The 12,001-nt window shown below is 27.0% G+C and overlaps 1 protein-coding gene across 3 annotated transcripts; it reads left to right on the top strand.

Annotated features, from left to right (window-relative positions):
* The first annotated feature begins 99 nt into the window (after positions 1 to 99).
* Positions 100 to 5,131, top strand: Pka-c1 (Protein kinase, cAMP-dependent, catalytic subunit 1). 3 transcript variants are annotated; one of them, XM_074242893.1, is made up of 2 exons: positions 100 to 772; positions 896 to 5,131. In XM_074242893.1, the coding sequence occupies exon 2, from the start codon at positions 1,555 to 1,557 to the stop codon at positions 2,614 to 2,616; it is 1,062 nt and encodes a 353-aa protein (XP_074098994.1). In that variant the 5' UTR covers positions 100 to 772; positions 896 to 1,554; the 3' UTR covers positions 2,617 to 5,131. The 3 variants fall into 3 exon arrangements, with proteins under 3 accessions (XP_074098994.1, XP_074098992.1, XP_074098991.1); XM_074242891.1 differs by having other exon boundaries at positions 100 to 730; XM_074242890.1 differs by having other exon boundaries at positions 100 to 710.
* Positions 5,132 to 12,001: the final 6,870 nt, after the last annotated feature.

A 12,001-nucleotide genomic window follows, 5' to 3' on the forward strand; every position in this document is an offset into this window, starting at 1 on the left:
TAAAATTTTATTTAATGACAATTAATAATTGCGTTATTATAATTATAAAATTAACACGAGTGACATTGAAAAAAATAAAAAAAAAAAAAAAAAACAGTAAGTACATTTTTTAATTTATTTTAAAAAAAATCCGGAAAAATGTCAAAAATGCGGGAAAAAGCGACACCTATCCAAATTTTCAAAACCACGACAATCGATATTAAAAAAGTCGATTAAAAATGACCCGAATCGATAATTAACAGTAGTCGACTGTCAAAATCGATTACCAAAAGAAGCAATAGTGCAAGACTGTTGTCATTGAGAGCTGTCATAAATCATTACGGAGCAGCAGGAGCCGTAGGAGCCGAAAATTTGTTGAAAAACAAGGTATAAAAAGGATGACTGCGGTTGGTAGTCTCTGCGCAGCTATTGTATAGATCCCGAGAGCAAGCTGGTCTCCATTCAGCGGAGAATTGGACGGAGGGCTTAGCTGGTGTAGGTACACACAGATGTAAATTTAAATAAGTGTGACTGTGTGACGTGCTGAGGTAGTTGATGTGGAGAGTCGTCAGCGGCGTTGGTGGCGGTCCTCAGCTCACTGTAGAGTGCGGTGTACAGTGTGCCGACGTCCTCGGTTTGGAGCGGGCTCGAGGGGTTGAGCGATATCATCATACGCGAGTGTGTACAATTTATTATTTTTACATAAGCCCGAATTAACAAACGAGTGTGTCGTAAGTACAGTGCCAGTGAAGTGCGTGATAATTGATATTTTGGTTTATTCTATTAAATAATAGTAATACATATATATATATATATATATATATATATATATATATATATATATATATATATATATATATATATATATATATATATATATATATAATATATTTATTTATCTGTTTGTTATTTTTAGAGTTGAAGATAAATAATAATCAATATTAATGGATTGACCAACAAAAAGTGTGTTCACTGGAGGTGATTAAATAACACCGATAACAGTTGATATTTAAATAGGAATTGGAATAATAATTATCACAGTTAAGTTGGTAAGCACCTTACCCAACAATTAGTGTGTGTTTGGTACGTGGGGATTTTGGAGCAGAGAGAAACGACGGCAGTGGTGGTTGTAATTGACAGGAAAGATGGCGCAAAGTGCAGACGAGGAGTGTTGACCTATTTTGTTGACCCCCGTGAAGTTTTTTTTTGTGAGAATAATCGAGCGTTCTGTCACGCGCCTGGTTGATCGAAGCTCCAACATTGCCAAGGAGCCAGTAATTATTCGAGGCCATTTTAATTTAAATAATTAATCGTTAATTACTCAACAACTACAATAATAATATTACAACACGTATAAGATTCATCAGTCAGAATAACGACTGATAATTTATAAATAAAACCATTTAAATAGTCTTTGGGGTAGGATCTGGCGAGCAGGACATCAGAGAGCTTAAAACACTCCAGCGAGCAGGAGTGTTTTGAATTATCGCCCTTAAAGGAACGAGTAAAGCCGCAGCAATTTTGAAAAAATTCGATATCCGTGGAGCCTTAGCGGGCTCGAGCACGGGTGGAAAGATGGGGAACAATGCTGCGACAGCTAACAAAAAGGTTGACGCTGCTGAGAGTGTCAAGGAGTTCTTGGACGAGGCCAAGGAAGAGTTTGAGGAAAAATGGAAGAAGAATCCAACCAACACCGCTGCGCTCGATGATTTTGAGAGGATCAAGACACTGGGTACCGGCTCCTTCGGGAGGGTCATGATAGTCCAGCACAAGCCGACCAAGGAGTATTATGCTATGAAAATCTTGGATAAACAGAAAGTCGTTAAGTTAAAACAGGTCGAGCATACGCTCAATGAAAAGCGTATATTACAGGCTATAAGTTTTCCATTTCTCGTTTCGTTACGTTTTCATTTTAAGGATAATTCAAATCTTTATATGGTACTTGAGTATGTACCCGGTGGAGAAATGTTTTCACATTTACGAAAAGTTGGAAGATTCTCCGAACCACACTCACGTTTTTACGCCGCTCAAATAGTACTTGCTTTTGAGTATTTACACTATCTTGATCTCATTTATCGTGACTTGAAGCCTGAAAATCTTCTGATTGATTCTCAGGGCTACCTAAAGGTCACTGATTTTGGATTTGCTAAGAGAGTAAAAGGGCGAACGTGGACGCTCTGCGGTACTCCGGAATATTTGGCGCCCGAAATAATTCTAAGCAAGGGCTACAATAAAGCCGTAGATTGGTGGGCGCTCGGAGTTTTAGTCTATGAAATGGCTGCCGGTTATCCGCCATTTTTTGCCGACCAGCCGATCCAAATTTACGAAAAAATAGTAAGCGGCAAAGTAAGATTTCCATCCCACTTTGGATACGATTTAAAGGATCTGCTGCGTAATTTACTTCAAGTTGACTTGACCAAGAGGTACGGGAACCTCAAAGCTGGCGTTAATGATATAAAGGGACACAAATGGTTCGCCAGCACCGACTGGATTGCTGTCTTCCAGAAACGCATTGAAGCTCCCTTCATACCCAAGTGCAAGGGCCCCGGCGACACTAGTAATTTTGATGATTACGAGGAAGAGCCACTGAGAATCTCAAATACCGAAAAATGCGCCAAAGAATTCGCTGAATTTTAAATTTATTTATTATTATTATTATTATAATATTGGTATTAAATTATTTTAAAATAATGCCAATTTAATCTATTGGACTTTATTGAGTAAATATTCAGTCAAGCTGAATTATTTATTGGCAAAAAACAAATACTGGTCAATTGGTACCGCTCGATAAGAAATGTTAAACTACTTTTGGTTACTGTTGTCATTTTACATTATTACTACTGTAATGACAATTAATTATTAATTAACAAGAAAAAGAACAACAATAACAACAACAACAACAACAACAATAACAATAATAATAATAATAATAATAATAATAATAATAATAATAATAATAATAATCATAATCATAATCTATGTACGTGATTGTATCAATGATTATTATCTATTTTTCATACCTGGCCTCCGTCATTCCAAGGAGCTATCTGGAATCTTTTGCAATTTCGCTGTGATTCTTGATTTTGTGTATGATTATAAATAATAAATAATAAATAATAAAATGTGGTTCCCATTAAAAGTAATAATGGAAGTAATAAAAAAAAAACTAGTCGTTATCATCTCACCAGAAGAGTTTAATAATGTAAAAGAAAATCAACCACATTATTCTATCGAGTATATAGTAGCAAATAACTATCATCCACGATAATCGTTTGTGAATGCTCATCATTCAGCCAATTTAGAGACATACGAGGATTTATAAAATGAAAAGTACTACAAGTATACTATATACTAGTACTAGTACTAGTGTACTCATGCACTTTATTGAAGATAATCTCTTTACAGTATACTGAAACAAATAAACCAAACAAAACCAAACTAAATCTTAAAATCTATATATTTTAATCTTTAATCTATTATATTAAACATCAGTAAAAAAAAACTGATCTCTACTTTACAAGACACCAATTAAAATTTTTCGATGCACTTGCATCTCTGATGTTTACACTTGAACTTTTGTTAAAAAACTCTAATAGTGTTATTCAGTTTTATTAGTTAAAGTGTAATAGTTGATGTTTTATCGAGTTTTGTTTTAATACAAAGCACCTTGCATAAATATTTTTAAATAAGACCACACGTCCAATTGCATCCGCATTTTCATCATCAGTCATTAATTAATTAATTAATTAATTAATTAATTCATTCACAAGGAGTATTTTTGAGTTGGTAATTTTAATAATTATCAATTTTATTGTCAAGAAAATGAAGATTGGAAGATTATCGGCAGAACACCGTCTAATCGTGGAGCAGCCATTTAAAAGGGAGTACGATTGAGACTGAGAGAGTTTTACTATTATTATATATTATATTATACATTATAACTATGGGTGGATCATAAAAATTTCACGAACGTGTGTGAAAGAATATAAGAGAGAGAGAGAGAGAGAGAGAGAGAGAGAGAGAGAGAGAGAGAGAGGCTAAAGTGTGAATATGTATCATGATTCCTTTTATTGTTCCTCCGTGTCAAGAGCACAATGACTCGATAACGGAGATTCAAACTAAACGAACCTTGAGTGTGTTACATTATGTATGAATGTATGTGGATGAATATATTAAATTTTATGACATACTGGCTCTCGGCAACAGCTTTTCGCGGTCGTTAATAGCAATCCATTGAAAATGATAAAAATAGCAGTAGCGGAAAAATAACCATTAATGTGCTAAATAATAAAATATTATTATTATTATTATTATTATTATTATTATTATAACAGTATAAAAAAATCTAAATAATAAATAAAAATTAATTGCATACAGTAGTCGATGCTATTTTTATCAGCTTTAAAAAGTAATTAATGATCGCTTTGTATGTAAAAAATATTGAGGATACATGGAAGTAAAATTAAAAGTATTTTTTGCAGAGCATTATATTAATTCAGGAAAAATATCCAGTTGACAATTATATATTATTAATTATTAATTATTAATGGTGTAATGTCTTTATGTTGGATTAGTAAAAATATTTAATATAATAATTATTAAATAAACGATTTACAATTTATGGTGTGAGTAGCGATATGTTATGATCTCATCTGGATATTATTTCCCGAGTTAGGTTTATCGTCCTCGTCGGCGTAACTGCTGCTACTGCTACTGCTGCTGCATATATGTAATGTACTGCCAACGCAATATGTGCCAGTGTATATATGCAGAGGCAATCTTTAATAATAATAACAACAATAACAATAATAATATTAATATTAATAATTATAATAATAGTTAAATAAAGTCTCGACATGACTGTTAATACGAGAGTACATCAGATGTGAATGTGTTATGTCAATGAGCGTAATATGTTAAATCATCATATTGCACTAGAAGGGAGTATAACATTACGAGAAATTCTCAAGTATTGTATATTATATATTCTAGCATAGAAAAAATTATTTCACGTTTTAGATTACATATATTTATATTTACATCTATTCTAGGATATATAGTCCTCCCTACCTCAAAAACCATTTTCACATCTATTTTTTTTTTTTTTTTTTTTTATATTTTATCTCTCTTATTTTAGGAGCTAGACAACATCATGGAAAAATTATTTTTTTTTTTATTTTGAAATTGACATTTTTTTTTTTTTTCAAAAAAATTATTTAAAAATTTGTAAATATATTTCAATTATTTTAAAAAAATAAGTCAAGTTAATTTTCTAAAAATTAAAATAATTTTATTAAAAAATTATTTTTCCATAAAATTTATCAAAACACAAAAAAAAAAAAAAAAAAAAAAAAAAAAAAAGCGTACAATTAAATATTCAAATATTGAGCCCTTAGTTTTAAAAACTACTAGGTCTCGCGCTCGACATATGTCTTGGCACTCATTGTACATACTATTTAGAAATACCTGGTAATTTTATTATTTATAGATGAGCCATATAAATATAAATATAAATTATTTTATGAATGCTCGGTCGCAGTATTTTAAATTTATAAAATATCTCTGCACGTAATAATAACATAAATCGTAATAAAATCCACCTATACAATGTATACGGTCATATAAATAATGTAATACGTCTATCAACACTCATACAGTACATTACACTATGCCTATAAATACATACACGGAGTATAAGCATACGCAGTACATTAACAATAAAGTATAAAGTTATAAAGTCTGATAGTCAAGAAGAAGCTGGCACGTGCCCGTTTGCGGTCGCAAATAAATAGTTTAAACTTTTCATATATATATATATATATATATATATATATATATATATATATATAACACTTATACTCTTGAAACCACCATTGCTGCTTAGCGAGCTCTTGTCTTGTTAATTAACAACATATTTTGTGTTATTACATTTATTAACAACTAAACTGAAACGCTAACATTTAATTAATTATCTCAGTTTGATAGTCAGCAAGTTACGCCAACTAATTACTCATTGTTATTAATATTAGCTGTTATTATATATCTTGTATCGTGACTAGACTATTTTACAGATCACAGATGGTTTTATATGCCATACATTATTATTATCTGGCATACCTCATATTTTTTACTATCAAGGACTAATTCATAAAACATCCGTTTAATTAATCCTTCAGTTTTAAATATTTCTGTCGGCCCGAAAATAAATCTTTTAATAAAATTATCTAGAGCTCGCTTTGAATTCAAGTCTGCTGGGAATTTTATCGACATTATACTATTATCATTGTTTTAATAATTACTATTAATATTATAATTGATAAATCTTGTATGTTGTGTGTCACTAGCTACTGCTTCTATTTAAATATAAATGAGTAATTATCAAGTTATTAATACGGGAATTAAGAGAACATCTTTTCTTGTACTAACAGCATTATCGTTCTGGGTTAAAATCCACCTAAAATTCCTTTGCTGAGCTCGCGGATTACCGGTACGGTTAATTATAGAAATCTACATCAATTTAACATAAACCATCCGAGATTCTTTAATGTATTTTTTTTTATTAAAATTCAATTTTTTACAATTTTAAAATTTTTTTTTAAATTTCACTCGTAAAAAATTGCAAATTTTTTTTTTTCTAGTTTACTAAAAAAAAAAAAAAAATATATAATTTAATAAAAAATAAATTTTTGTTAAATTTTTTTTCAAAATGTAATTGTAAAAAAAATTTTAATTTATTGTTAAAAAAAAAAAAATCTAATTAATTTCCATAATTAAAAAAAAAAAAAATGTAGCAGTAGCGAATTTCCGAATTATTGTCGTAATTATCAATTATCATAATGAAAAAAATCCAGATCGTGAAAAATTAAAATTTATTTAAAAATTAAAAAAGTATTAATTAACATTTAAAATTTATCTGAGTATATTTGAAATAATTTAAAAAATTGTCATAATCCCCAGATCGTCACTGCTCGACTAGAGTACCTATTACGGAGGTTTCTATTGTACATTATACATTGTTTCTGTGTTTCATACAATATATAGATTCATAATATATAATAGACAAATACATATAAACACTGCGATATTTTATATTTAGATTCTCTTCATGCTATTCAGCAGTATTGCTACACGTAAAAAAAAAAAAAAATAAACTAACAAATAAATAAATCAATGAGTTTTTAAATAGAAATAAATGTATTATCAGCACAGAATGTAATATTTTCCATTCACTGGTTAAGACCGCCTAATTTTTTTCTTTTAAATATTATTTGATTGAGTTCTTAATATTTAATGTGTTTGTTCTTTTTAATTTTATAAATAAATTATTTTAGTGCATGAAACATTCTGTGCTATTTATAAGCTCTTTAAATCTGGAGGTTATTAATATGAAAAACAATAAAAATATAAATAAATGTTTATGTAATATCGTACACTCTGCGCAGAGAACCATTTTGTTTTATTCAGATCTTGTATATTTAAATTTTTAAATCTTTGATAATTCTCCGAGTTTTAAATTTAAATTATTTATATAAATATATACTGTTATGTGTAGCTGAAGAGAAAATTTTAATTACATTGCTGATTAAACAATAAATATTTAAATATTAAAATTGGAATTATAAAAATTTATTTTACAAGTATTTAAATTTTTAAATAAAAAAATTAAATACTCAAAATTTTTTTATTGAATTAAATTTTCATAGATATGATTATTAATTAAAAAAAAAAAAAATATATATATATATATATATATATAAAATATATATTCTATTTTATTCTTGAAATCTTAATACAATTAATTTTTAATTATCGTATTTATTATTAAAAAAAATTGTGTCAGTGAATTAATAATCACTTGTGAATCCGATAAAATTTATTCTTCGATAATTATAATATTTCTTATCAATACTATCATTATTACTATTATTATTACGATAATAATGATAATAATAATAATAATAAAAATATTGCCTGTCTGCATTGGGTAAAAATGTTGATAGTTGTCGCGACCGAGAGGGAGAAATATTTAATAATTATAATAATAATATATAATAAAAAGAGTGCGAGATAACAAAATAGAATGAAAGAGAGATAAAATAATCTAAAAGAATATAATGTATCGTGGTACTGCAATAATCCGGTTTCTAAAAGTGTTTTTCATCGACCCAGGTAATTTAATTATCCATGCTGGTGTGTTCTTCCAACGACTGTTCTCAATCGATAGAAGAGCCGTGCCAGATATATATACGTACACGCATATACAATAAAATATTTCGGGCGAGTCGAGTAAAGTAGACAAGCCGCTTTTTAATTAAATTATTTATATTTAAATATTAAAATAAAAATTAATATAAATTAACTCAATACTGAACAATTATATCAAGCGATCTGACGTAGCATCTTGCTCCAAAAACTTTGTTCAACTGCCTTGTGTCTCACTTACTTTAAAATTAACAGTCACAATTTCCGCCCACTTTTTCGTCACCAAATTATTGGACTGAATTATTTAAAAAAAAAATTTATATAAGGCCGTACAATTTAATTGCTGGTCGATGTGCGACGCTTGAATGACAAAGGTCACTATAAATAATAATAATAATGATAATCTTGAGAGATTAAAAAAAAGAGAGTACAGAAGACAGTATTATTATCTTGTAGGAGTATTTTTGGTAGCGGAAAAGTATGGGGACAGCTCCTTGGGATTGAATCCGGTTGAAAAATTTCTTTTTACGAGCGAGAAAGCATCAGGATTCCCGGTACGGAAAACGACGGGTATTACTTCTATATCTTTGAGGGAATCGGGATATCTGAGAAATTGAGAGTTGGGTTTATTGCGGCACAAGGTTATCAATGCTGGAAGATTTACGCTAAATGTATTTCTCAATGCGTATATATATATATATATATATATATATATATATATATATATATATATATATATATATATATATATATATATATATATATATATATATATATATATATATATATATATATATATATATATATATATATATATATGAGTTTCTTCATTTTTTATTATCCAATTCTTTTCATTATAATATAATGTAATAAGTACAGGGCATACGTCTCATCATAAAATTATTATTATTATATATATTGCATAATAACTTTGATCCTGACGAAAGACGTTTGTAAGATAATTTGATGAATCTTGGCATCAGAAAAATTTTCATTTTTTTTTTTTTCGTCTGTAATTTTAAAGACCACTACACTGAGATAATAAATAATTTTTTTAATATTTAAATTTCTTCAGACAAAAAAATTTTCTCAGAGTTTGAATAAAATTTATTTGATATTATCTTCGTTCATGTCAGATGAATGATAATAATTTATAATGTGTAATTATTGAATAATAGATTTGAAATTCTTATTAATTATTTTAAGTGTCAATTTTTGAATAATGAATGATAACAGAAATAATTGTCGTGGAAATAATTTATTAATGACAGCCCGGGAGTGTAATCAAAATATATGACGGGAAGAGGGTTATAGTTAGCCGTACAGATATACACCTGTGTTGGAATAATACTGCCAGATGTTTAACACGCGTCGCAATAACGCATTAAACAACAACATTAATAACACTACGGAATATATGATAATATCGATTGACGTATTTTTTATTTAAAACATTTAGTCTGTGTGACGTCACGCGTCGGAAGAGTAAAGTATGTTAACATTGAATTGTGTTGCTCGTTACGCAAATAATCATTGAGATAAATTATTCTATATCACAACACACTTTGTACTTTAAATAAAATTATTTTGAATATATAATGGAAAAATAATAAATTATATTTGAGTTTCATTTTGGTAAATCCGATCATTAAAGGTTCATCTCATGTTGTATATGATTAAAAGCGGGATCAATTTATTAAATTTGCTCAGATAATTACAACAAGAGTAATGATTTAAATTATGATAAATAAATATTTGTTTTAATTCCGAGGATAATATTTTATGCCAGATTTTATTGTACGTCATTATTAATTATAAATGCCGCTTCCAATAATTTGTTGGTATTTTACTCAGTAACCTTTGAAATTATCAGAGATTTTATGTTACAATATTTTTATTTAATTTTTATTTTATTATAAAAAGATCTGATTTTTTTATACTCTATCTAATTGAAATAATTAATATTTTAGGGTTTTATTTATTAATTAAATTATTTTTTTTTTAATTGTGTGGATTTAAAAAATTTTTGATGAATTTTAGTTAAAAAAACAAAAAAAAAATTGTTTAATTTTTTATTTTAAAAATTCCTAAGCTTTGTAAAAAAATTTTAAGTCAAATAAATCTTGAGAAAAAATAATTCAATTGAATCTAAATAATTAAAAATAGATAAAAGTCTAAAAAATAATAATGAAAAAAAAAAAATTTTTTGCATAATAATGCAAATTTAATTTTAAGTACATTTCCTGAGCGCGGGGGTCAATTTCCATTTCAGTAGTGATAAACGTGATTGGTTAATAGAGTATGACAAAAGTGAGACATGAAATGGTTGAAGAAAGTTAAAGATAAAAAGATAAAGATACGAATTATAAATTGTGAACACGTGCTTGACATTTCGATGTTACCAGGGCACGTTTCTGCAGTCCGAGACGAGACGAAATTATCTGTCCTACTCTCAATTACAAATACAACACATTGCATATTAATGTATTGACAATGTTTGTGTTTATTTAATTATTTACTGAAGAAAACAAAATAACTATAACAAAAAAAAAATAATATTAATATTTATAATAATGAAATATTAATGATATATTTATGTATTATTTGTACCTAATATGTTGAACTTAAAAAAAAATTAGGAGATTTGTAATAATTTTCTGTGTACTTTATTTATTTAAATAATAAAAATGGATATTGGTGTTTGTGTTATTGGTGAATAAAAACTTTTATTTGACATTTTATTGTGATGACTAATTTAAGTGTAATTAAATGAAAATTACTTGGGACACTGATTATCAAATAATTAATTGTATTGCGCAAGTTTAATTTTCTATTATTAAAAATAGAAAAAAAAGCATAACTGTTAATTTAGTTTTGTTAGGTTTAACAATATAAATTTAATTAATGAGTTATTAAATTATAATTATCGAATATTGAATCTAGTGTTGCATTTATTGCACATTGATTTATTTATGTTAAAGCAATTAAAAAAGTTTGTAAATGTTTTTTTTTTTGTTTTTAAGTTTGTAAATGCGATTATAGCGAGTGCGTGTAGAAACAAGATTGGATAAATTATATGTTTAATTGTTGTTATTATTTTTGTTTAAAAAAATTAATAGTTATCATTATCAGTTATTATTATTATCATATAAAAGAATCTCTGTGTATAGTGTGAAATACATGTATGAATGTGGTTAAATGGTATGATAATAATAAAATAATATAAAATATTTAAAAAAAAAAAAAAAAAAAAAATGGTGAGTAAAGAAGATGCGCCGTCGGTTGCAAGAATCTCGATAAAAAAATAAATTTAATTATTTATATCAGCTCGATTATAATTACTGAGTGGAAAAACAAATAAAAAATTATTATTGTTGTTTTATCAGAAAAAAGCTTGATGTATGTTTTAATTTTTTTGCTGGAAAAAATTACAAGTAATTAATTTAAATTATTAAGTGAAAAGGGAAAATGATAATGATTATACAAATTTAACCACGCATCGAAGCATTATTAATTCGGTCGTGTCGCCTTGTGATTATGTTCGTAAATTTAGATTACTATTCGCTATAAATATATAAATATAAATAATAAATAAATAAATATATATATTATATAAATATATAAATATATGTAGGTGTTAAAAGGAAGATGATGATGATTAAATAATGAATATTAAAACAAAATAATGAATAATAATATTAATAATTATTATTATGATAAATAAATAAATAAAACTATGTATTATTTGATCTAGTAAGAATCATTTATGGAGAAGTAAATTTACCAATCTCATTTTTTGTAAATATTATAATTTAAATAA

The sequence above is a fragment of the Cotesia typhae genome, unplaced genomic scaffold, assembly GCF_013202065.1.
Source record: "Cotesia typhae breed Kobodo isofemale line unplaced genomic scaffold, CoteBio_Ctyphae contig_4, whole genome shotgun sequence".
In the NCBI taxonomy this organism is placed as follows: domain Eukaryota; kingdom Metazoa; phylum Arthropoda; class Insecta; order Hymenoptera; family Braconidae; genus Cotesia; species Cotesia typhae.